At 32.4% G+C, this 27,974-nt stretch overlaps 1 protein-coding gene across 1 annotated transcript; it reads left to right on the forward strand.

The window, feature by feature from the left end:
• Positions 1-6,516: 6,516 nt before the first annotated feature.
• On the forward strand, positions 6,517-27,607 carry LOC130644182 (arf-GAP with coiled-coil, ANK repeat and PH domain-containing protein 2-like). Its single transcript, XM_057449688.1, has 30 exons — positions 6,517-6,631; positions 7,913-7,970; positions 8,907-8,965; positions 9,858-9,972; positions 10,437-10,495; positions 10,579-10,641; positions 11,047-11,104; positions 11,349-11,414; positions 11,823-11,867; positions 12,023-12,118; positions 12,579-12,653; positions 13,170-13,219; positions 13,294-13,356; positions 13,901-13,955; positions 14,144-14,241; positions 14,344-14,404; positions 15,168-15,206; positions 15,300-15,346; positions 15,927-15,988; positions 16,116-16,179; positions 16,491-16,560; positions 17,769-17,860; positions 18,547-18,877; positions 19,575-19,635; positions 20,346-20,413; positions 22,267-22,376; positions 23,708-23,768; positions 23,979-24,028; positions 24,759-24,814; positions 25,821-27,607. Exons 1-30 carry the CDS (start codon positions 6,579-6,581, stop codon positions 25,913-25,915), a joined length of 2,280 nt encoding a protein of 759 aa, XP_057305671.1. The 5' UTR covers positions 6,517-6,578; the 3' UTR covers positions 25,916-27,607.
• Positions 27,608-27,974: the final 367 nt, after the last annotated feature.

Below are 27,974 nucleotides of genomic sequence, written 5' to 3' on the forward strand. Positions count from 1 at the left end.
TTCCTTTAAAAGACGGGCGCAATTGATTATCATGGGCGTAGAAAATCCTTGATAATAAAGCAGAGAAAAAATTCAGATCGGCTTAAGAGGATATCACGCTTTTAACAGAGGAAAAAGTGGACTAGTGAATATCGTAATATACCGTGTTGCGCACAGCTCTTCGTTTCACCAAATATGGAACAGATTTTAGGAAAATTAATAGCTTGTTATCATTCCCAAAATGAATTCACACCACAAATCTTGTAAACTTTTAAGTCATTCAATTTAACCACGCCGAAAAATCTTTTAATTAAATCCACGCCAAATTATCTTCAGAAATTTCATTTGACAAGCATGTAATAAATATTACCAAGATTGATCATCTGCTTTGAAATAAAAACAAAATGTGTTACTCATCACTTAGGCTCACTACGCTTTCTCTTAAATCTTGTTTTTTCTTCAAATATGCATACCATTTGCAACTCACACTAACTAGATGTTTTCAGTACTGGTTGTCAATCCAAGGTTAAAAAAAAAAATGCAGGAGAAAAACCGTGTGTTCTATTAAAAGTATTCTTGAAGTGTTGTTGTTGATGTTGTTGAGCAACTGCAAAGCGTTTTGTATTCACCAAATATGGAACAGATTTTAGGAAAATTAATAGCTTGTTATCATTCCCAAAATGAATTCACACCACAAATCTTGTAAACTTTTAAGTCATTCAATTTAACCACGCCGAAAAATCTTTTAATTAAATCCACGCCAAATTATCTTCAGAAATTTCATTTGACAAGCATGTAATAAATATTACCAAGATTGATCATCTGCTTTGAAATAAAAACAAAATGTGTTACTCATCACTTAGGCTCACTACGCTTTCTCTTAAATCTTGTTTTTTCTTCAAATATGCATACCATTTGCAACTCACACTAACTAGATGTTTTCAGTACTGGTTGTCAATCCAAGGTTAAAAAAAAAAATGCAGGAGAAAAACCGTGTGTTCTATTAAAAGTATTCTTGAAGTGTTGTTGTTGATGTTGTTGAGCAACTGCAAAGCGTTTTGTATTGTTATTGGTCTTTATTACTTTCGAATTTTCTGGATCATATTGCAAAACAAACACAAAAAACGTTCTGAGAAGGCTGCAAATCTTCGGAGAAGGTTGTTGGGATTGGATATATATAACATAAACATAGTATCGCTCCTAGTTGCGTCTAAAAGTTACATTTAACTCTTATTACGTGCGGAACCTTCAGACAATACCAAGGACTAATTTGTTTAGCATCAAGCTGACTCGTCAGAAATCCAGGTTTAGCTATCAAGTCAGGCAGGTCCTTCACTAAGCCGTGCCGTGACGCACGCTCCGACTAACAAAAAATCAATAGCCAACGAATCTTCTATGTTCACGATTGTTGCTTATCGGAAAGTTTGGTCATAGTCACGTGTTTATTAAAAGAATATTGAAAAATTCCTTACCGTATCGTCAAATTCGTTCCAAATTTCGATGTTTCTTTCCACAAGTAGTCACAAAGGTTATTTCTATACTAGATTCACCCAACTTGAACTTGTTAATGCTAACAGCAGACTTAATACTTACGGTCTTAGGTTATTTGGTTACATATCGACTCTTAAATGCTAATTGTTATTACGGTCATTATGGTCATGTTTCTCAATTTTCAGGCACCTTATGGACCATAACATGGATTATTCAGTAACGCGGTTGTGTTAAAATGTGCGACTTGCTTCTTTTGAACGCTAATCACCTAACCTAGGCATCTTTAAAAGTAGCACTTACGCAGCCTACCGACTGCGGCGAATTGGCGGGTTAATGCTGTTTGCCAACCTGGCAGAAAATATGCCATTTTTTCCTGCAAGACATTCACTTCAGCGTCAGAAAATATTCTAATTTTTCACATGATCAACTAGACATTTTGGACCGTGTTTAGGTAATGAAAAAATCGCCTTTGTTTTATTAATTTTGTGCACGATTGTAGATCCCAGGCACAACTTGACATCAACCAGGAACTGTTTTTCTTTATTTTTTATGTTTGTCTTGCAATAAAGGAGAGGTAATCAGTTAAATTTCTTTTATAGAAATAGCGTATTGCTATGTGTGAAGATAATTGAGAAATGCATATTCACAAAAGTGGTAGCTAACACCAAAATTTGGGAAATTATGTTTGAAAGGGGGAGTGATTTTGGGATGTCAGCATTATAGAATGAGTAAAAACAATGTGTTTTGTTTATATTTCTAGATATAGGAAAAGTAAAAATAACGCCAAAATGTTTTTCAAGCCACAGATTCTTGATGCTCCTATTGTTGTCAGTAACTGAAGAAGTTAGTGCAGGTTTCGTGCTGAAATGTAAATACCTATTGAAAAATATTATGAGTGATTATACAGGTGCTTTCTCTTGGTAAAATGTACTAAAATGTGTTGTATTGAGCCAGTGTAACATTTCTTTTCATTTTTATCACCGTACATTGAAGTATTTTTATTGAAGTACAGTTTAAGCTGCCTGAGGATCACTTATCATTGGGGCCCGCGAAACCTGTAGCAAATAAATTCCTATGCACTGACCATTTCAGAAAATATAATGAAGAAGAACATTAGAGTATTTTGAAAATTCATATTTGCATCCCTATTGTCAATTGTTGTTTAAATTTGTACATATATTTCTTAGCACTATTCGGCTCATTACTATCTATTTTGCGGTTAATTCAATCTACGCAACTCCTTTCCCAGAACCTCATTTCGCCTTTTTGATATCAGGGGTGACACGATAAAAAGGCCATATTCCGACCGCTTAGTACATCTAGAAATCTTAGCGTAGACCTCTGCGACATGTCGACAGTTTTTGTATATTTACTATCCATATAAAACTTCTAGTTTTACAAAATAAACTACAATATTGGTTACATATTTTAGCTAACTAAATTAGTTTCTTATAATCCACCTAGTAGCTATCTACAACTCTGCTCAAAACTGTTTTAGAGTCACTCTCCTTTCCTTACTAGTTGTTGCTTGAAAAACTTTTCACAGCCGGTTGGTGTGGGTTAAATATGTTCTTCCTTAATCCTTCCTCTATTACTGTACCGTAATATACACCATCTGTCAATCATGTACAAGATAGGTAAGTGTTTTCCATGGTGGGTAAATATTCATTTACTCTGAAGGGTATTTTGATAGTAAGGAAGTTTTTCTTTTCAGGATTCTGGCTAGGTTACCGCGCATGACTACTTGCACGGATGGTGTAGAAAGTTATTCCATCGCGTTCTAAGTTGATATAGCTTTTCAGCACTAGAAATATTATCTGCATACGCAAAGTGTGCTTTCCATCGTTATTGTCTCATATGAAACCCAGTAGTAACGTAATCCCGATTGAGTATGCGGACATAAGTGAAAGGACCACCTTGTGTTTTTCCTCAGAAAAATAACTCTTATTTTTACCAAACTACTAGAACTGAACCCAGGAATTTGATGTGATGGGACATAACTTTTCTGTATAACGAATTAAAAGTGTTCGAGAAGTCGACACGTAACAGGGCGTTCTTATGAAAATGTTCACTGAATAATGTATATAACCTAAATGCTGAAAGATTAAAAGGGCCTCGCCTATTTTTAAAAGTGGCAATAAAACAGTGTTGATTTCGGCAGCTCTTTTTCATGAAAACTGCAGCAGTCGATCTCTCCAGCCTCGTTTTCAAGGCTCTTCCACGTCTATATTATTCTGACAGGAAGCCTCCCTCTCTTAGAATGTCAAAGGCGTGAAACGTAAATGAAACGTAAATGAAACGTATAAAACGTAACCAACAAATTTTTTTGTACTATGCTCTTTGACTTTAAAGAAGTTTTTTATATTCTAAATCATAAAAAAGGTTATGGCATTACAGCTGACACGTTTGACTTGCTCAAGTACGAAAGAGTCAAATATAGTTGAAACTTTAACGACACAGTATTATATCTGCTTCATGAAGATGCTTTCGTGCTACCACAGGGTTGTTTCCTGTTCCCGCCTTCTTTTTTTTTATATTAGCCGCTCGAAATTGTCATCAATTCAAATTATCAACACTTATTTGCAAAAAATAAATAAATAAATATTTTAACTCAAATAAACTTGAATACCCTTGTCTCGCAGGTCGAGTCGGAAATTTTAGAAGCCGGCATTTGGCTTAATAATAACAAAGTGATTGTTAATACGGACAAACTGAAACTTTCTTTTGGCCTGTAAAAACCGTTTAGAACAAAAAACAGTAGTTTTTTGCATCCGTATTCCTCTGAAGAGGAAAGTAAAAGTTTAAAGTTTGATCAAATACACATTAGGAGGAGCACATAAGTGACATAAAACAAAAAAATCCTCATTAAATAGTCGAAGAATTTGTGCACTACTACTACATCTTGCTTAACACCTCACACCAAAAATCTATTAATTATTGCACTTGTCATGCTATATTTGACTCCTGCAAGGGCTTGTTGTACCCAATGTCGATTGGAAAAATATGAAAAACGATGAAAATGTGCCTGTTCCCTTTTTTGGGGAGGAAGAGGGTATTATTTGAGCGGTTTACTAATTAAAAACGATTCTGTGTTAGTTTTAAAGCCATAGTTTTTTAAAGCCAGGAATCACATTGCTTCTGTTTACATGCAGTCAAAATTTCTCTACCAACAAATTACCACAGCCACCAAACTGGAAAGGCTCCTTAAAAAAGTAGGTTCACATTTCCCTTGGTCGCACGGAGTTAAGCAAAATATTTAGGGCTGCGAAGATGTAGAATATTAATCTTCAAGACCATTGTGGAAGTCTGCTTCCTTTTTTTAAGACTTCCATCTCTAATTTATTTGACAAATTCTGAGGAAGATCCCTTTCTAACTTTTGTTTTTGAATTTTTACAAATCTTAAAAAGTTTAATTAAGTTAAAAAGTTTAATTAAGCTGAAGCAGTCTAAGATTTAACATTTTTTGTTCCTTTTTTGTTATAATATGTTACGCAGACTTTTAATTTCCCTAGAATAAAAATGCCTTACATTGTGTTTGAACTAAAACTTCAAAACGACAAGTACTAATGGTACTGCTTTTAAATCCTGACTTTTTTTATAAAATGAACTAGACTACACTTTTCTACATTGTTAAAGGTACCTAAAAGGAATATTTTTGAAAGTACGAGAATTTGATATTTTATAATTTAGAACCACCTTAATCAAGAAACTTCCCATGTGTTTCTGTTTGTTTATCGTCACCGTAAATAATTTATTTATTTCTTAAAAGTAACGACCTTAAGAATGCCCACTTTGTTTTAGACGGCGCGATGGTATTTATCTACCTACGCAGGACGCACGGCAAAAATTCTGGAACGGAATGGAATAACGGAAGCCGGACAATTTTGCTTGACTTTGTGTGGGACACTCTTCCCTACTCATTTCTAACTTTGTACGAAATAGCCCTACGTTGTATGTTTTAACCGAATAGATTTAGTTAACACGAGATAGTTTTCAACATCGCTTGGAGTAGGTCATGAGAGCGAAGCAATGTGATTTGATTTTCTCTCTTCCCACTTCCTGAAGCTGTTTGATTTACGATTGCCCTTTCCTTTTTTCCCTATAACCTTACCTTGTTGGAGCTTTTATTCGCCATCTTGTAATTTTGTAGCTTATCAGTCAGCTAGCTAAGCACTTTTTTATCGGAGCTGACAGCTGACACCTGAGTCACAAAACAAACATAAAGAGCGACAGACTGGCGTCTAAGTAGTAAGGTTGAAATGCTGAAAGTTTGTTGTAGCTACACATTGAACAGTCCAACATTGAACAAAACCAGTAGGTATATACCTCAGTAGAGAGCTACCTAGCTGGGTAGCTAGAACTGTTCTAATTCACTGTTCAGAGACATTTTTAGCTACATGTTTTTGTCTTTATTCCATTGTGTAAGTTTTCGTAGTAAAATATATATTACTAGTCAGTGGCCCTTGGAAAAAGGTTCGCCCGTTCTTTTTATACAACATCGTGCGCGTCTCGGCTACTGGCGGTACTATTTTGCATGGGTATTATAAAATAGATTATCTTCTACTTCACCAGCTATTATTAGCATTACTATGTGGTACAATATTTTGTCATCCTAGCTATAGTTTTACAATTTCACCTTACCTTTGATACATTTGATAATATTTCAGCTCATATAAGTTTTGTCTTCTTCGAGGACGCAGTAAAGGTTTATCAGAAACATGAATTAAGAACTTGTCAAGATGATTTTGAAAACATAAACTGCTACTTCAGAGGGGTCCTGCTGTCTCGGAAAAGCACTGTATAACCTTTACCAATATGACTTAAACTCCCACACATTTTAGTTTTGAGGGATGTGGGTATATATGTGTGTTAAGACTGAAGTTAACCCAACAAAAATAAGTCCCATTCAGTCATTATGCATGGGGGTGCTAAAATGATTAGGGCGAACTCAGGTGACGTTTTCAGCAAAATTCCCTTTTTCGTGCTGATAATTCCCAATTAATGTATGTACTTTGCCTGAATCTATTTAGCGTGGTCTAAATTTTATTTCAGGCAATGATATATTAATGATATATATGTTTGTGGGAAGATTTTAATTCGTCACAATAATGAAAATGTGGTTAGATTTTGCTGAGTGCCTGAAGGACTCTCCAAAATTTAGGTCAGTATTTAGGCTTTTTTGTAAAAGTTTGTCTTTATTAGAAATCCTTAAAGTATGTTCATTGTGCTTATATTAGAGCATGCCTAAATTTGCATGTACACAGGTTTTTAAAAAATTATATATTTCATAAAGAGTAACCTTTCTCGAGAAGAGACTTTTGTGGTAATTTCAGGCCATTTCGTGAGAGGCGTGCAATCGCACGCGCACGCCCCCACACACATGCAGATTTGTTTAGCGTTGCTGTAATTAAAAATTATTGTACTTATAACAAAGAAAATTTATTAAATAAACCTTAAAAATAAACGATCATTCTTTCACTGAACCCTAAAAATAAACGATCATTCTTTTACTGAACTCACAATAGATCGCATGTGAGCAGTCTTTACCAAATGTTGATAATGTGAATTTAATTGCTACCATTTACCAGCTACCAGGCTATATTAAGGCTTTGCGAGTTTCATTTTAATGATTTTATAAAAAAATGCAACAATATTTTAATCTTTGTAAGGTCGCCTTTTGGAGAATTTAAAAGAAATTCAGCATTATTTAAGTTGAAATAACTAAAAGATAATATAATTACTAAGAAAAAAAACTTCTTTAATAACGAAATATTCTTTTAGATAATAATTTTTATGATTTATTAAATTGTTATGGTTTATTATATATTATTATTAGCGGCCGTTCGACTTTCCGTAATTTAATTTAATTTAAATATCTGTTTGCCCCACAAGTAATAACAAAGTTTAATTACCGAGTCTGCTTACGACTTCTTCGTATTTGGGTTGAAATTCCTTGCCGTACATTGTTGGAACTTGCACTTTGTATGTTCCTTACGCCAAAACAGCAGCCCCTGTGCGGTGTACAGGGGTAAAGGAAATGTTTTTGTAAAAAAAATTTTTTGATCGCACGCGCAGAATTTTTGAGGCGTGTGATCTACCGCAGGCCTGCCTAAAATCTTACGAAATGGCCTGTAATTTAATCTTAATTTCTATATAATTATTTTGCAAAAATTTGAGTATTTTCTTTAGTAGTTTCTCAACTGTGAAAATCCTTCCTTTAAAGTAAGAAATAAGCATGTGAAAATTTAAAAGAAAAAATTACAACATATTGTAAATTTTAGTCAAAATATTAGGCTAATAATTTACTATTAAACCTCGTCAAATCCACAAAAGTTTATTCTAAGGAAAATTTCTCAAAATTGATTTTGATGTCGGAAAGGTTTCTTCCTGCAAAAGTTTTAATGCTTTTGGAATGATCCCTTTTGTGGTTGTTGTGTTTTAGAAGCACATTAGAAGACCATGAACACTCCATTACAGAACTGGAAAACCATCTTGAAAAGGTATATTATTTATTGAAATGTGAGATTATTACAACAGTCTTAAAAGCTTGTGGGCAAATCCATTGTGACGGACGTACAACTCAGAGAACTAAAAAGGCTGTAAGGATCAACTAACATAAACTTGTGATATGTTCTACCGTTTTCTAATAAGTACTAAGTGGATAGATGTTCAAGAGGAACATAGTTATTTTTTTAGCTCCCATGTGGTTTCAATTTTTGACTAAATTGCTCTGACAGACCTATTTAGAAAATCTAAAAAATAACAACCAGCGTTGATGGTCTATTTTTAAAGAATAGGAATAATTTTTGAGAATTTAGGATTGCATAGCCAAAAAAGAGTTAGGTTTACTTAAAGTGACAATTGCATGCTGAGGTTGACTTTTTCTTGGAATCACCCTTGTGTCGTTCTAGGGTAGCTAAACCTTGAAAATGCTTTTCAGGAATATTCACTAGTTTTACACCCTTGTTTATTTGTATGTATTTATTAATTCACCTCCCCCTCAAGTCAGCATTTTAGGCATTTAAGCATTAAAAACAAAGAAAAGGCCTTTTTAATTTTAAATAAAATACCAGAATTGTTTTGCATCCCTCTAATTTTCACAATGATTAAGCTTCTGGTTATTTTATTTATAATCAAGTTGTATGCCCGAAATGATATTTTCTTTTTTAATTATGTACCTCGTGCTTGGGAAAGGAACTTAATTTACAGTTGGATTGGTCAACCCACTCACTATTTAAGTTCAAAATTGGAGAAGACATAAATGAAAAAAATACTTTGTAAAAAATAATTTGCTTCATAAATTTTTCTTGTTTGCAGTCTTGTTTGTCAAATACATGTCAAAATAGTTTAAACCAACTTGAACAATTTTGGATTTTTTAAATCACATTTTATCAGCTAATTGTTTGCATGTCTTTCTATTTTCTTTCTACATTTAGCTTGTAAAGATCTCTACGCAAGTGGTGGATGCAGGAAAGCACTACAGTCATGCTATGGGGTAAATTTCCTGTATATATTATGTGTCATAAAGTCTATTATTTTCACTTCCTAATCTTAGAAGTAAAGGGAGCTTTTACTAGATAGAGGGAACATCAGGAAAGCAAGATTGTTTTTAAAACACACCAAAAAAAAGGATTTCCACCTAATGTATACACTTATTGTTCCATTCTTTATTTCATTTACTTTTAAGATTTTTGTTTTGTATATATATACATAAATATCACATAGTTGAGACATTAAGGATGTCACACAGGATAATTTTATAATCAATAATTGGCCCTCTAAATGAGGATAATTATTAGTATCCCGTGACACCGCATTCTAGCATCTGTTTTATTATATTTCTTAGATTAGAATGCCTATACTGACTTTGTAACAACAGACTTTTATAGAGTTAAATAGTATTTTATTTTGTGTATTTTTGTGTAAGTTTTTTTGGTAGGTTGAAACAGTTGCATTATTTTTGTGTTAAAATCATTAAATTGAATATTAACTCATTAAGTATATATTTTGTTTTAATTTAAAAATTGCATGGATTTGTAAAAAGTACCTCATTGCTTTCATAATTTAGAATTCTGCAATAAAAAGCAATCCATTTTTTCATTGTTCATCTATCTAAGCATTATGATGTATTTATTGTCATTTGTTATCATGGAATGCAGGGATTATCCAAAAAGACGAAAAATGTTGCATGTTTTTATTTACTGATTGCAACACTTGATAATAAACTATTTTTAAAATGACCATGATTACAAAAAATATATTGGTGATAGAAAACCATTGCAAAATTTTTATATAGAACAAGTTATCGTACATTTCTGCCTGTGTTGAGCTTTTATGTTTTTCTATTCAACGTAATAATTTTAGCACTTTTGATCTTATTTTTTTAGGTCACTTATTAACAGTTTTGATAGCTTGGCGACATTGTTTTACGAGGATACATTTGTGTCTACAGCTTTGAAAAAATTAAATACTGTACTTGGCGAATTGCAGACATTTTTAATAGTATGTGCTTGTTTATTTATACTTGTGGCAAAAGAAAGTATGAGTAACTGAATTTTTTGTAAATAATTCTGTTATATATATGTAAAAAAAATTGCGATTACTTACTACAGATATAGGGACTTTATTTGCAGGTAATAATTTAGAGATTTGCTCTAAATTAATTTTACCTATTTTTTATCGTTTTCCTTTTATGCTGACATTTTTATTTTACTAAACTACAGGAGTTCAACTTCCGGTGCATTGTTTTTGATTAAATGCTAGACATGAATTTGAAAGGTTACGTATATGTAGACCTGAGTGATTTTGCCATTGCAGTTTCCGTCTCAGGTTATATTTCTGTATACTTTGAATATAAATTTGTTTAATCAATGTTTATTTGAACTAAAAAATCGGCCTAAAATTTGTAATTTTTGAAGGCCTGCACTATTTTTATTTTATGTTTGTATGTTATAATTCTGTTTTAGGTCTTCTTGGAACAAACCCAAAAATCCATTACTATTAGTTTAAATCATTTTATTAAGGAGTAAGAACATTTATTTTTTATTGAACTGAACCGTGTGCTAATAGTCTAAATCTTATTAAAAACTTTTTATTTTATATTTTAAGGGATATAAAGAAAGTTCGAGAAACAAAAAAGGTTTTCGACAAAATTAGTGACGATTTGGATAGGTTAGTAAATATCAGTTGAAATTCAGTTGTTTTTTAGAAACTACAATTTTTACATACAATTGCAATGAGATCTTTTATGCTTATGTTGACAATCCAACAAATTGTGCTTCATGAAATTGGGACTCGACAGCAAAAAAATTAAAAAATGTTTATACATCTATAATGAGAGTTGGGAACAAAGTTAGTAATTGTAAAAAGAAGTTTGAAAACGAATACTAAAAACAAGTGCTTTAAAAAGATTTTGCAGGCAAAATATTTATAATTTTGTAGGTCAACTAAATAACAGACTATATAGAAAATTATGTACTTATGACCAATATGTATTACTCAGTATTATTTTCATGTTTGATGACAATACCTTAACTGTAATTGTCACTTGTAGTTTTTGTCATTTTCTATTTTTAGTGCATGTATTCGAAACAGCCAGTTATTGAAGACATGCAAAGCATCTGATGCTGAAGAGGCAAGCCTTTTTTTCTCGTTAAACAAAAAATTGCAGTCTAAAATGATTGCTAGTATGTCTTCTTTGGTTTTAAAAAACTAGATAGTAGTGCCAGGCTAAAATTATACTTAAAAGAACAGAACCGTAAGAAACTTTGTAGTAAAATACTTGATTCTCCTTCTGCTCCCTTCATTTTCTGTACTATTTTATTTGTTTTTTAGTTTTTTAACCCTTTATGCATTATTTTGTCTTATTGTCTCTATAGGCGGAAAATGTTTTGACGGCTACTCAGTCATGCTTTCATCATACAGCATTAGATTATACATATTTAGTAAGTTTCTTTCATGCTTTCACAATGTTTTTGTTTATGAAATATATATTTTTTTCGATTTAATAGGTTTTACCTGGACATTTAAAGGTTGTTTATTATATTATTATTGTATGTTTTGAATTTGGGTTTGACAAGCAAGTTGAGATTTATGTATTTTGTAGGACAACACAATAGGTTTTTCTTCCAGTGTAGTATTATATAAATCCCCCTTAAACGTTTAGCTTTAAACAAGCTTCCAAAGGAGATAATAATAAATAATGTTTCTATCTGGCAAACCAACATGCTTGTATTCCTGTGCAATATATTATTGTTTAAAAATGTTTACGTTATAACATTTGAACTATATTGACACCTGGGTGAACTTCACATGGAAAGTAGTAGTGTTTTATACTTTACTGTTTTATTCAGATAAATAGCTTACAGTCAAAGAGAAGATTTCACATATTAAGTCAGGTAAACAAAACTATATATTCACGTAATCAGCTGTTGCTCACAGACAGAGGAATAAACTTGTTTAGAATAAACGTATATGCTATGTAAAAATATGTATGTAGCCACTAATTTACCCATCTTATGTATGAAATAATTCTTCTTTGGTTCTCTTTTAGACCGTAATGTTTGTAAATGGTCACTTTACATACCATAAACAAGGATATGAGGCACTTACAAAATTTGAAACATACCAAAAACAACTTTCTACACAGGTGTGTAGCTTAGAAAAATTTTCATGTGTCTTGCGTTCATGGTTATTTAAGTGCAGGCATGGGCAGAATATATATAACAGACTGTCATCATCCAGGAAAACCAGTGAAACACGAAACGTACACTGTAATTCTTGCAACTTAATTTTGAATAGTGAAGAGATTAGCTGCAAAATATATTTTAATTCCTGTCATATTTATTATTCCTGAAAAAAAACTAGAAATTAAGTTAATTGGCCAATAATTTCCTATATGTGGTGGGATTTTTTTTGTTGCCAAACAGGTCTTTTAAAATGCTATCTAGTTGCAAGAGTGACTTTCATTTGAATTTGGCTGGAGACTTCTACTGAATTTACATCATTTAGAGCTTTTTGAAAAAGCTTACTTCTGCTATAACAATTGTCACCTTAATAACACCGATTGCTTAATGCAATGTTGTTGTTATTATTTCTACTAACTTTAGTTAGAAGAATTGCAAGCTGAATATTTATCAGATCATAAAGAGATGGATGAAAGACACACGTTAGTCCATACAAAAGTAGGTTCTGTACCGTGTAAAGACACACGTTAGTCCATACAAAAGTAGGTTCTGTACCGTGTAAAGACACAGGTTAGTTCATACAAAAGTAGGTTCTGTACCGTGTAAAGACACACGTTATTCCATACAAAGGAAGGTTCTGTACCGTGTATTTTGCGAAATGTAGAAAAGTCCATAAATTTATAAAGAGCAAACTTTAAAATCTGATGGAATGGTTTTTTTATTCCATTTGTAAAAAATGGCTGTTACAAGTAAATCCAATAAATTTCTTCATGAAATGGTAATACTCTTGGCTAAAGAAAAATTGTTCACGCTATTTAAAAGTTAGGGTAAAGACGAGATAAATGACATTTGTTACCCCAAAATTTTGTGGCCTGTGTTAGAAGCTGCTTTCTTTCGGGTTGTCAGTTCTAAATTCAAAGAGCTTTTCTCATTTCATTGTTAGACTCAAGAAAGTAATGTGTAAATATTAATTTTCATTGCATAAAATTCAAGTAATAACTCTTTTTTTCTTAGAATTTAGAATTTGAAAATATTTTAAACCAAAGCCTTCCCACAAAAAGAAAGTAAGTTTAATTTTTATTTGTTCCTTGTGTGATTTCTGCCTTGTTCTACCATTAAAAATCTTACCTTTTTCTAGCATTATAATTATGGAAGGATATTTATTCAAGCGAGCTAGTAACGCATTTAAAACATGGAACAGGTATGTATCAACCTGCAGATCATAAATCTTTTTGTTTAGAAAATGTTGGAGAACAATTTTACAGAACTTATTTTTTCAATTTTAAACGAAAATCCAAAAACACACTTGAGGCTAGCCATTCGCAAAATTAAATCCTGCAAAAGTAAAAGCTAGTTGCATTTTTTAAAATTATATCTATTCCAAATTCCAACTGGGGAAAAGATTAGTAAAAAAAGGAAGAAGTAGGAGAATTCAAAGGGGAGCCATTAACATATCATGCTTTTGATATTTTTAATGATGATCTGTAACCTTTTGTATAAAGAATTACAAAATATTGAAATAGCAAAAATTAGTTCTGCCCCTATGAAGACTGATTCACAAAAATTAATTCTGGAATTTAGGCGTCAATGACAAAAAAAATTTTTGCATTATTTTCTGATCTGATTAAGGTATGCAATGTGTTATGAAATTTATTTTACCTTTATTTTGTGTGTATCGTGCAAGTCCGTATGATAACCATGTTGTGTGAAAATGCCACAGCATGTACTGATACCTAAATTTTTAGGCGATGGTTTGTGATACAAAACAACAAATTATATTACACTAGAAGGTCAAAATCAGTAGGTCGATTATTTATTATTTGTTTTTACTGATTGCAACCAAAATGCTGGCATAATTGCTATGACTTGCGTATTTTTCACTTGTACTTGTGTATCATTGATCTATAATAACAGTGTAAAACTTGTTGTATTTTCCTGCAAATGCTTAGTTTTTATCAATATTGTAACATTTGTGAATTCAACTGTAGGAAGGTATAACAGAAATGGTTGATCTGAGATTATCTACTGTCAAACATGCCCAGGATATGGATAGACGATTTACATTTTCTGTGGTTTGTCCAACAAAGTACGTATTATTTTGATGCACCAGAAGCGTGAAGATTTTTCAGACATCTGTGTGTATCCAACACATTTTGTTTTTTGTGATGCAACCTATGACTTGATTTAGATGCTGGTATTTGCAAGCTGATAATGAATGTTTAAAAGAAAAATGGATGTCTGTCATGCAGGTTAGAATTATGTGATTTCTTTTTACAAAACGAATAAAAGTATTTTATACAGACATTGCAGTTAAAGTTAGGTATGAAAGCTTGTGTCACTAAATTTTGTGCGAATTCACTTTTTACACACCAAAAGGTGTGCTTTAAAAATTGTTTCACTTATTACACTTAAACCTGTGTGTATGGGTGAAATTTTTTAATTTTTGTAAGCCTTGTAGATCAAATTGTGTGATGCTAATAAATTCTCATATTTTTTTTCATGTTGAATAATAATACTTGGTACTTTCCATCTTGTGGCCCTTTCTTGAATTTTATTTAAGTGATTGTATCCCATATTAAACATTGCTTTTCCAAACCTTTTTGTGATGGCGAAATTAACTTTTTCGAAAAGTATTTGTGTGTAAAATCTTAATCAACAAGGACGTATGAAGATTAAAAAAAATGCAATGTGAATTCGAACATAAAAGTGTTACCAGTTCTTTTAAGCTATGTTGACAAACAACAATTACGTATATTAACAAAGCAGACAGACCAATAACATACCACATTGCAAATTTTTTGCCAATGTAATAAAATTTGAATTAGATGAAAAGCCTGCTTTAGCCTGATGATGTGATAGAGGGGAATGTTAGACGAACAATAATTATTAAAAAGTTTAACTTTTGTTTGTCCCACTACTGTTTTTCTGCTGTGTAATTTCTATAGCAGCGCCTTCTTTACTCTACACCATGACTCTGATGTACACTCTTCCTATTAACTTTTTTCTTTGTAGATGGCTATTGCAAGAGCTTTAAACGATCCCGATCAAGGTGTAAGTGAAATCTATTCCATATTATTTGTTATTACTATTGTTTTGCTTTTGCTCTAGTAATCAATTTCACCATTTTTGTCATTTTTGTATTAGGGCGATTTTTCTTCAGAGGACACATTAGAAAAACTTCATCCACAATAGTAAGTATCTTAAACTTTCCTCTTTGGGATTGAAAATTAATTTTTTTTGTGGATTTATACCTTCTCTTTGCTGTTGCATAAAGCTTGCTTAGTATGACTTGGTATGCCACACCAGAGAAAGTAATGGAAATTAATGTAATTCACAATCTTAAAGAAAAAAAACAGGAAAAAGTCAGGAAAAGTTGCTAAATTTCCGAAAAATCGGGTAAAAGTTTACAATACTAATACAAAGAAAGTCATCTTTAAGTTGTTTAGTCATTTCTCGTTTCTTGCTGCAGGGTTGATTAAAAAAATTGATGAGCACCATGGTGCAGGTAAATACTTGGGAAATTCACTGCCAGATTCCCAGACGGTGAAGTTTGTCTTGCAGCTTCTGCCCCATCTTTATTAATTTGCTGTAATTTTTATCTGAAGCGTGCTTTTATCAATGTCTGTTGCTGCAAGCTACAATTTTTCTTTGAATTGCTCTCTCTTTCATTTAACTAAACTTGCAACTTTTTTTGAAGTGACTTCAGTGGTGTGCTTTCCACATCGAAGTAATTGCAAAATATGTTGTTGGTTTAACTATTCTTTTGTTTAGCCTTTTAACACAGATTCGTGATTTGTCAGGAAATGATACATGTGCTGATTGTTCTCTTCCAAGTAAGTACAGCTAATAGCTGGTTTTCGCATATGTGACAAATTAGACAATTATTTTGCAGTGTTAGGCTGACTTGCAAATCATGTTACAACATGTCATAGGCTTGTATTAATTTTATTTTTGCTTTAGATCCAAAATGGGCAAGCATCAATTTAGGGATAGTTGTCTGTATTGAATGTTCTGGAATTCATAGGTAAAAACGTCTTTATATTTTTCACAAGGGGGTAAGTGAAGGTAACGTACGCAATAGAAACTTGCTATTTTCTGCCACTTGTTAGTCACTCAATAACGGCAACAGTAAAAATTTAATTCTTAATATTTATTGTACATGTAAATGCCCTTTTAAGTTTGGCTGCTTTGGCTTGCATGAACAATTGCTTCACTGTGAACCCTCCATATTTCGGCTTGTCTGCTAAGTGTTTTCTCTAAAGTATGAGTACAAAAATAAGTATTAATGGGAAAGGTGTATTAATCCTTTTCTTCTTTTTGTTACACAATACATAGGTCTCTTGGTGTTCATATTTCAAAAGTGAGATCAATAACGCTTGATGATTGGGATCCAGAATCAATAAAAGTAAGAAATTTGTTACAGACATTTTTTTAATAATATGGCGAAAGGACTACAATTATGGATAAATATATTAAAAAAGCAAGGCTAATTTTAAATTGAGCCGCCACCAGTGATCACATTGGCTGTTTCTATATCAATGTTCACAGTAAACTTAGGACTTTGGATCTTAGGTTATTTAGTTAAATCTATGCTCCTGAAACATGCTAATTGTTGCTAACGTTCGCACGAACGATTACCCCCAAATTTTGTAGGCCGCGACGTAGATTATTTCTTGGTCAGGGCGTGCTAACAAATGCTACTAGTAAATTTGACACGCTCTCTACTTAGCCTATGGGTGCGCAGAAGTAACGACTTTGCAGCCTACTATCTGCGAGTAGCAACTATTTCACGATTTGTTTGTGTTTAAAAAACGAGGAAAATACGCCTGAAAAAACTTCAGAATGTCATTAAGTTTAGCCATGATTGTATTTCCGAAGTCATGTGACGTTCACAGCAATGTCAGTTCGAAATGTTTCGTAATGGGTGTCAATTAGGCTTGTTTAAGAAAAATAATCTGTCTAATTAGGTGTGTGTTTTAAATCCAGGATAAGTCTGCATGTTTTGCTAGCAATTTTCTTTACCTTAAATAGATATTATTGTCTGATAGTTATTAACAGCTAACAGTTATCATTAAACTCTGTAAGGTTTCCATTATATTCTATTCTGATAGATCTGATTTTTCACAGTCCAGTTCTTTATTTATCATTTTCTGCTGATGTCAATCCAAAAACATTATTTGGTCACTGCATGCGTGCACGTCTGCTTTTAATAATTTATGCAAGCGTATGCAAATTTCGAATAACTGATTTGGCCAAAGTTTTTGCTATGTTATGTCAATAAAGTAGATCTTTACGTATTTTACATATGGAAATGAAGCAAACAAATGTGTTAAAAGCATTTTAAATTCTTACTTTCTTTTATCTGCTTCGCTTTCAAAGAGAGGTTAAAAGCAACAATATTAACCAACGGTCGCAACAAGCTATTTAATCCTAGTTGCTTCCAATTTTTTTAGACATTATCATTTTCAAGTGAGGATTGTAAACATTCTATTCATTATGTCAAAATTAAGCAGTTACACTTGCAATCCTCATCAATTTGACAAAGCTTTAAAAATTACCCAAATTTATGCTATGCACTAAGATGCAAAAAAAAACATTCGAATTTTTTTTTAGCTTTTAGTTGAACTTGGAAATGATGTTGTTAATAATGTGTACGAAGCAGAAGTAGACGCATCTTTGAAAAAACCAACTCCTTCTAGTTCAAGGTTTGTGGCTTTGTAATTATAAGAAGTATATTCTCCTACAGTAGCGAAAATCAACTTTCAAATTAGAAACACTACGTAGTTTTATTTACAAAAATCAACCAAACATCAGTCCTATAAAAAAAGACACTTAGATAAATACTGTGTGCACCGAATTTTGGTATGTGAAGTCTGGACTTGTATATACTTAAAGAGAGCCCGAAATCCCAAGTTATAGAGTCGTCAGCAAAAAATTAAGAGGCCTAGGCCGAGCAAACAAATTTTATTTTAGCAAAAAAGTTTATGTTAATCGATTTAATTTTAAAATATCTATGCATCTAAAATTACTGATGACAGGAAATGTTAAAATTTACTCTTACTTAAATATGAAATCATAATTTATGCGCCATAATTAAAAGTTGGTAGAGCAGTTTTTTTCTATATTAAGAAAGAAATCGACAAAACCTAAGATATATCGAAAATATATTCCTTTCCCAAATTTTTCCCTCGTAATGTTTTCCTGAAATCTGAAATTCTTTAAAATGTGAATATGTTAATATGCCTTTATGATTCTCCTGAAAACAATTGATTGGGTATATTGCTCGAAATTACCACATAAAATATGACTACTTCACTTCCGCCACTTTTATTTTGCAAGGTTAATAAATTACAGTTTCGCGTTTGTAAACGAAATGACGTGCTGTGTTTAGACAAGAAAAGGAGGCTTGGATTCAAGCAAAGTATGTTGACAAAAAATTTGTTACCAAAGTCAAATCAACCAATGGTAACCTGAAAAGTCGATTGAAACGAGGAAATATCATCAAACGCGGTAGCGATGGTCGATTAAGAGCGTACACGATCGATAAAATTAACGTGTTAGAAGGTAGTCCTAAAAACGAAAGGAGAGTGGATGATAGCCCTAAAGTGGACAGATCCGCATCTCTGAAAGAACTTCTGCATAATACATCCTCTGGTGATTCCTTTTGTACTGGGACAGATTCAGAAGATGATCATGACGTCACAAGTCTACATCCTAATATGGTAATAGATTTGTTTATCGCGCCTGCGTTTTAAGATAGTGCTGAGGTGCTGTGTTCCCATTATTTGTATGACTTATTTTTTTGAGATTTATTGCAAAGAACATTCGTTGCAAAAAAGCCAATGACAACTTTAAAAATTGGAAAATGACAACCAAGAATCTCCTGCACAGCTCCTCAACGGGGAGGACTACAGGCATAAAATTTTGCATGCACATAGCCCTTAAATAAAATTAATGCTAAAAATTTTGATGACGTCGTCATTGCCTTTTTAGTTTGTTCGTTTGTCCACCTATTCTAACCTCAACAATTTATAGGTCGTTTGAAGACAAAAATGGTAATAAAATAATAATCAACATAGAATTAATGCAAAAATCATAATATTTATATAAGAAAAAATTGAATTAAGAATCTTGATCTTTCTGGACCATTATAACCCCGAAAAATTCCCTGTTGCCATAACAACTATAAGAAAACCCTTTCAGAATTTTATTTTTTTGCAAGATATTCTGTGGTAGGTGTGTACAAAAAGTGACCAAGTTGCAAAACCACCTTTTTGTTTAAACTTAGTAGGTGTGGCTACATGGAAGGCATAAAATTTTAGTGGGTGCGGCTACATGGAAGGTGGTGTGGCTTCCAGAACTAATCTAGACAGCTTCTGTCTTTATGTTTGTGTAACCTGCGTTTTGAAATATTTTTAGTTACTGTATCAAGCATCAAGAAGTAAGAACATTTCCATGATGTTACTTGCAGTTGCCAATGGTAAGTGTCTACAATCGTAGCGAATATTAGCGAAACCAAGGACAGTTTTTTTTTAAAAGGGTGAAATGGTCAAAATTTTGTCAGATCGTAGTTGCGTTCTGCAGCAATCTGCACGACGAAATAATCCACATCGGAGCCATGAAGGTCTCGAAATTCGCGGGGAAAATGGTTGTGCTGACGTCAGCAACAATTAGCACATTTCAAGTGTTGCAGATTTAACCAAGTAACGTAAGATGTGAAGTCCTAGGTCTGCTGTGAATATTGACCAGTGAACTTTTCGATTTCGAAATGCGCGACTTTAATAAAGAAACAATTAACGCAATCACTTGTGACGTCATTATATCTTGGCCATGATAGATTTTAATACCTGCAGTTCCGAGTGGCTAGATTTTACTAGACTAACCGTATATATTATTGGCATATAATATATGACATATTCTGGCATCAGCAAAAAAGCTTTTAAGATAATTGCAAACGTGTTTTTTTATTTTTGAATTTATAGTAAATCGGACTTTTATTTCGGTAAATAATCATCAAACTAAATCTTTCTGTTAGCTACGTTCTTATCTATATAGATAAAAACTAGGTTCAATTTCTTTAGCTCTGAAATTTTATTTCCTAGCCCAAGGAGAAAGAAGGAATTCTATATTCTTGTTGAATAGCCACTAATTTTATTTTCTTGTTTCACAGTGGTTTGATATTTTTTTTAGGTGCTGATGTGAATTGGAGAAATTATGAGAGTGAGGAAAGAACTGCTCTCCACGAAACTGTCATTTCGGTGAGTATGAACTGACTGTTTAGTTTAATTTCGGTGAGTATAAACTGACCTTTAATGTAAATTCGGTGCGTATAAACTGACCTTTAGTGTAATTTCGGTACGTATAAACTGACCTTTAGTGTAATTTCGATGCATATAAACTGACCTTTAGTGTAATTTCGATGCGTATAAACTGACCTTTAGTGTAATTTCGATGCGTATAAACTGACCTTTAGTGTAATTTCGATGCGTATAAACTGACCTTTAGTGTAATTTCGGTGCGTATAAACTGACCTTTAGTGTAATTTCGGTACGTATAAACTGACCTTTAGTGTAATTTCGATGCATATAAACTGACCTTTAGTGTAATTTCGATGCGTATAAACTGAGCTTTGGTGTAATTTCGATGCGTATAAACTGAGCTTTAGTGTAATTTCGATGCGTATAAACTGACCTTTAGTGTAATTTCGATGCGCATAAACTGACCTTTAGTGTAATTTCGGTGCGTATAAACTGAGCTTTGGTGTAATTTCGGTACGTATAAACTGACCTTTAGTGTAATTTCGATGCATATAAACTGACCTTTAGTGTAATTTCGATGCGTATAAACTGACCTTTAGTGTAATTTCGATGCGTATAAACTGACCTTTAGTGTAATTTCGATGCGTATAAACTGACCTTTAGTGTAATTTCGGTGCGTATAAACTGACCTTTAGTGTAATTTCGGTACGTATAAACTGACCTTTAGTGTAATTTCGATGCATATAAACTGACCTTTAGTGTAATTTCGATGCGTATAAACTGAGCTTTGGTGTAATTTCGATGCGTATAAACTGAGCTTTAGTGTAATTTCGATGCGTATAAACTGACCTTTAGTGTAATTTCGATGCGCATAAACTGACCTTTAGTGTAATTTCGGTGCGTATAAACTGAGCTTTGGTGTAATTTCGATGCGTATAAACTGACCTTTAGTGTAATTTCGATGCGTATAAACTGACCTTTAGTGTAATTTCGATGCGTATAAACTGACCTTTAGTGTAATTTCGATACGTATAAACTGACCTTTAGTGTAATTTCGATGCGTATAAAGTGACCTTTAGTGTAATTTCGATGCGTATAAACTGACCTTTAGTGTAATTTCGGTGAGCATAAACTGACCTTTAATGTAATTTCGATGCGTATAAACTGACCTTTAGTGTAATTTCGATGCTATAAAGTGACCTTTAGTGTAATTTCGATGCGTATAAACTGACCTTTAGTGTAATTTCGGTGCGTATAAACTGACCTTTAGTGTAATTTCGGTGAGCATAAACTGACCTTTAATGTAATTTCGATGCGTATAAACTGACCTTTAGTGTAATTTCGATGCTATAAAGTGACCTTTAGTGTAATTTCGATGCGTATAAACTGACCTTTAGTGTAATTTCGGTGCGTATAAACTGACCTTTAGTGTAATTTCGGTGAGCATAAACTGACCTTTAATGTAAATTCGGTGCGTATAAACTGACCTTTAATGTAATTTCGGTGCGCATAAACTGACCTTTAGCCCATTATATCTTCACGAATTTGCAATGATAATCTCACAAATTAGTATTAAAAGCAAATGTTTTCAACAATCGTTATTCACCAAAAGACCTTCAATACCGGATTTTTGCGAAATTAAGTATCTCAACTTTTGAGATGTTGACACTGTGTTGCTAGCTTCATCAGCCTTCGTTTGCTGATTAAAGTTGACCACCGATTAAGTAACAGTCGGTATACCAGGAAGTTCTTGGTGACTAATCACAAATAAAGAACTGTATTAATCCATACTGGCAGATATTTTTCGTAACAATCTTGCCGGCAAAAGTTAAATCTGAAATTTATTGTCATAGGGTTCAGTGACGGCTAGCGAGTTTCTGTTGCAAAATGCTGCGCAGGTCAACATCACAGACAAGCAAGGTCGAAGTGGGCTGCATTACGCTGCCATGCATGGTAGCACTGGGTAAGACAGTTTCGACATAATGTATTTAATTTATGGAGATAATATCTTTTAATTTGCGGAGATAATGAATTCAACTTTATAGAGATAATATATTTGGCTCTTAAAGTCATTTAACTCAGGGGTCTCATAAAAAATAAGCAAATTTTTCTTAAAAATCATAAAATCAGCATAAAATTGATTTGTTGGCATAAAAAATCATATTTTTTTGTAAATGTGTTCTCCCAAATTTTGTTTGCACAGTTATTTTAAATTTTGTTTGCTCTTAACTCAGCATTTATTATTCTTATGACATTTCCCAGAGTTTTATTACAATAGTGATTAATTAAACACCGTCCAGAGTGGGGAACAAGCTATCCTTGGCTCAGTTGTGTTAAAAATGATAAATTTTCAGCTAATTGTAAAATTTGTGTTAAAGCATTTAAAATTACCAACACTGGGCTATCTCAAGTAAAATCAATTGAAAAGTGTCATGCATCTGGGTCAAGAAAAGATCATATCAACTAGTGGGGATTTACAAGTAGTTGATAAAAACCAGAAACAAATTTTAGAGGCAAACTCGTAGACTTGATTGATTTAGCCCATTGTTTGAACCTTGGTGGTAACAGTATAAACTGTCAAAGCAAATTCAAAGCACTTTTTATGTGTTTACCCAGTTTTCCAAGGGTTATCCAGTTTTTGTAGGAGATTCGTCAAATCTGTGAGAAATAAGAAGGACCATTGAACCATATGGTTATCAAAATTAGGCATTGGTATAGAATTGGCATGAAATCAGCTAAATTTTTATAACAAGCTAGTCGTTAGCTCGTGGAAAATCCACGGGTTCGCCCGTTCTTTTTATACCGCATTGCGTGCTTCTCGCAATTGCGCAGCTAAGCTACAATTTTGCGTGACAGACAGACAGACGTATACGGGTATTATAATATAGATGGCATGAAATTGAAGTAAAGGATAAAAGCATAAAAGTCGGGTGTAGATTGGCAATAAATCAAAAATATAATCTGTGTTTTTGTCCTGGGACCTCTGTTAACTATTCAGAGATAATGTATTTAACTTCATGGAAAAATTTTATTTGACTTCGTAAAGGTGATACATTTGACATTGCAGATATAATGACTTTGACTTTGTAAAGATAATAAGCTTAACTTGACGGAGATATGAGTGTAACTTTGTAGAGATATAAGTTTAACCTTTTTGAGATGCATTTATCTTTGTAATCTTTGTAAGAGATAATCTATTAAATATTGCGGTGGAGATACTTTCTCATATCCTAACTTTCATTCATTTTCAATGGTTGAAATGACTTTTTTTGATTTGTTTGTTGTTTTCTTTAGTCACACTTGCCTATTTTTAAAACGCGATGCCGATCAAAAGGCTTTAGACAAAAATGAACAAGTAAGAATATTTTAAAATTTAGAAGATTGTTAATAATATTTTCATGACTTTATGCTTTCATTTTTCTCTGTTTTGATCTACTTAACACCCATGTTCATAATTTGCTTAACTCTGTGCATTGTGTAATTTATGCTTATACTCTCATAATTAACCCAAAGTTGTTGATAAGTTGATTAGTTCAGGATAACTCGAGATCTTCTTCTGTTCTAGGACCCGCTGATGATTGCGTTAAAAAACGAGAACGCAGACATAGTAACATTGTAAGATTATGTTTTTACTTCGCCTTTTGTTTGTGGTAAAATTTTAAAAAATATTTAGAACAACATGATTTACTTTATTTCTTCTTTCTCCTGTATACACTTTTTAAAGGTAATGAAGTTAGATAGAGCTGAGGCCTGAGATTTGGGTAAACTCTAAACAACTGGTCAGGCTAAAAATTGAAGGTAAAAGTATGTGAGAAAATTTAGAAAACAATGAAGAGTAGATATTGGTGTGTACGCTGGATAAATGATCGTACTTTTCATTCTAATAAATAAGAACATTATTTATCAAGCTGGAATTTTATGAAATTTCACTTTTGCTTGCCAACTTTTTAGCAACTTGAGACTAAAATCAAAATTTTGACATCACTAACTTATACCTTAGGAAATTAATTATTTAGGCTTAATTTTCGCGAGTCAAAAAATGTACTTTGCGGTAATTATTTTTGACAAATTTCAGAAATTTTGACATTTCGGTTGCCGAACCTTAATGAAATTATTGCGAAGCATTAAATGCACTACGAGCATCACCCCTTGAAATCTCTAAATTTTCGCAAATTGTGACTGTCAAAGAGAAATTTCTGAAAGTTCTTTAATTGATTGCTTGGGCATTAAGTTTCGAAAAATAGACAAGAAAAATGCTAAATTTCCGTAAAAGTTCAGCTTTTGATATATTTACACAACTTTTTCTTCAGACTACTGTTTTTTTAAGACTACTATTTTCCTTTAGACTTCGTTTGGCTCGTCTTCATGAGGAAATAAAAGAAACTGATATCACAATGGGAGGTGAGTTACAAATTTTAAGATAACATGAAAATATAGAGTTCGTTTAGATGTTTACAACACTCCGGGCTTTTGTACTAACACTGCTATGCACCAAAGGAGATGAAATTCATAAATGTAGAGTGCATAGTAAAGTATCATTTGTTTATAAGGGGGGATTTTCACGAAGCGAATTGAACGGTGAATTCGACGGCGAATTGTATCTGAGCATGCGCAGTTTTGTTTATTTTGATTTTGCATCAAAATATTCGCTTCGCTGAAAAGTAGAAACATTTCCTACTTTTTCGCGGCTAAAGGTTTCGCTGCCACTTTTTGACCAATCAGAACGCGGTTAACTAATGTAAACAATGACTTTGGCGCCTAATTTATTTTGTCGTGAAAATTAAAAAGCGAATTCGCCGTTCAATTCGCTTCGTGAAAACCCCCCTTAAAAATCTATTGACACTTTTTGTTAGTTTCTTTGTTTGTTAATTCGAAATTATGTGTTTATCTACAATTCTGAACGTCATATCTTGCAGAAGAGCGGCGAATTTCGAAGTTTGTACCAATTGCAAAAGCTAATATAATCGTCCCAAGTTCTGCTGTTGTTGTCAAACGGACTTAGGACTTAGGTTATTCGGCTAGGTGCAATATCTTAACAAGCGATGCTCAGTTTTAGCTGACGTCAGCGTGCCTTGATTTCTATTTAGATATTAAGTTGCTGTCATGTAACTTGCACAAACCGTATTTTCAGCGTTATTTAACCATTTTCAAAAATATAGCCATTTAAAAAAATGTGTCCAGAATAATAAGGCATCTTCTGTTATTTAAGACTTTTCGTACGTACTTTTTTTTAACACGCAAGAAAACAAAAATCCACTTTTTATTTACACTAAACAAAAAGTCCACCCCTCCCCTTCACTACCCATAAACTGGATCTTATAATAAGTTTCTTTTAAAATGTAGCGTACTGGAAAATCTTTTGCCGATGTATACGTTCTGTTTCATTTTTTGTGCGATTTATTTATAGGAGATGAAACTGTGACAAACGTGTTTCGTGACTTTTCTAACATGGCATCACAGCAACCAGAACGATTAACACGTGACCGGCATACGAACGTATGATAGTTTTTTTTTAAAAAAAAGAAATTTCTGAAAAAGGTTTAATTAGGAACTTTTTCTAACCTGCAGTTGATACTAACGTGTAGTATACTATAGTGGTTGATTTCGCCTTATACACAAAGATTTGTTTAATCTGTTTTTTATTTGCAATTCTTGATCCTCTTACCAAGCAACGAATTCTATCCCGCTTTTTTTCTCTTTTAAATCAATTCCCAAAGTCTCTAAATCCATTTTTTTCTTTTTTTTGATTTGTCAATCCATGACAATTTATTATACAGAATTGTCGGTCTTCTGAGCGAATTTTTCTTTTTGATTATAGAGATGCATCCATCCTTCAGTGCTAAGTAACCTTTCTTTTAGATGATACGTTCGTTCTTTGTCAAAATTTTTACTTAGACTAAGTACAAATGCTTAATGCTTTATTCTTCAAATTTTTATATACCATACTCAACACGCGTAGCCAACGCCAGGTTTATACAGCATTTGTATAATTTTGTCTTAATGTCGACGCTTGTTTTATATATTTCATTTTTACCTTGGAAATTTCCAAAAATATGATTTCCACAGTGATTTTTATTTTCTTTCATGGAAATCTGCTTTAACAACGAATTCTCCGTGATATATATCAGTAGCATATACCAAGCTCCATGATTATATACTAGTAGTGTATATCAGTATCTCCGTGATATATATCATTAGTATATACGACTAATATATAGCACTTTCCATTATATATACCAAGACCCATGATATATACCAGTAGTATATAAAATTATATTTGTGAAATATTACAGTAGTATATACCAGTAGCTCCGTGATATATGCCCTTGTGTATACCATTCTCCGTAACATATACTACAGACCCATGATATATGCCAGTAGTATATATCGGTATGTTTTGAAAATCATGTATATATTAAAAATGGAGAATTAACTTAGAAAAAAAAAGAGACAAACTTTCTTATGTTCAGCTGAAGTATAAACAAAGACCTACATAAGTTGTTTTTTTTAAATATATGTTATAAAAGAGTAGTTATAATCGAAGGTTGATCATCTGGGACATGATAGTAGGCGACATTACCTTGCACGATGATAGAGGAAGAATCTGGCAAAACGTCGCCTACTAAACTATCATGTTCAAATAATGATACACCTTGAACAATAATATGAAAACTAAACAGACAAACCAAAATAATATCTTTAATAAGGAGAAGTTATTCGACGAAGTCTTTATCGATCTGTTAAAGGCTGGTAAAGTTAAAAAAGTAAGATTTTTATATATCCATGATAAATATGTATTTGATATGATCAGGTAATCTGGGATTATGTCGAATTATACCGGTAGTTGTCATAAAACCGGACATCAAAATTGGGTGTTGTTGCGGAGACATTATTTGGAAGAGATTTTTAAAAAAGGGTTTGAGCAATTTGTGGATCAGTTTTAGTTATTAACATAACATTGCAGCGGATAAACATTTGCTGTTTTTATCAAAAATTTTTATTATATACTTCTTTCGTTGATTTATATTTCTTCTTTTTTTATTTTTTATTTACGGAAAATAAGAACTATATTTTGGTGAATATTCTCTGTTAGAAGACTGATTTTGTACTAAGTAACATAAATATTGTTTTTTAAAACGTATATATTATAATATCGCATTGAAGTTTATTATGGAAAAAATATAATTTGAAATACTTTGTTGATTTTATTAACTTGTCATTAACTACTCGACATATCCTGTGATAGCGAAGAGCCTGTTGACGAAAAGCTTACTTTTCATGAAATATTCAATGACCGATCTCTACTTCGACTAAAGCTTCGCTTGAACATTTATCCAGTCAGTTTTATTCAGCCTCCATAAAACTTGAGGTACTGACGTTAAAAAAATCACAGAACTAGCATTTCCAACAGATCTTGAAATCACGAAGTGGGAGAATATTTTTATGAATAAAAACAACATTTTAAGCAATAAATAAAAAATAAAAAACTAGTGGTTATAAATACCGTCTGAGATAAGTATTATATGCTAATTGTAATAATTATACAAAATTATAATGTTAA

Source organism: Hydractinia symbiolongicarpus, chromosome 1 (genome assembly GCF_029227915.1).
Source record: "Hydractinia symbiolongicarpus strain clone_291-10 chromosome 1, HSymV2.1, whole genome shotgun sequence".
Classification (NCBI taxonomy): Eukaryota; Metazoa; Cnidaria; class Hydrozoa; order Anthoathecata; family Hydractiniidae; genus Hydractinia; species Hydractinia symbiolongicarpus.

Bases quoted from the DNA above. Each gene is read 5' to 3' on its own strand.
- LOC130644182 (XM_057449688.1), top strand. From the start codon at position 6,579: ATGAAAATGTGGTTAGATTTTGCTGAGTGCCTGAAGGACTCTCCAAAA. The intron at 7,971-8,906 runs GTATATTATTTA...TTCTACATTTAG, and splicing joins TGGAAAACCATCTTGAAAAG to CTTGTAAAGATCTCTACGCA. The intron at 14,405-15,167 runs GTTAGAATTATG...TTTTCTTTGTAG, and splicing joins AATGGATGTCTGTCATGCAG to ATGGCTATTGCAAGAGCTTT.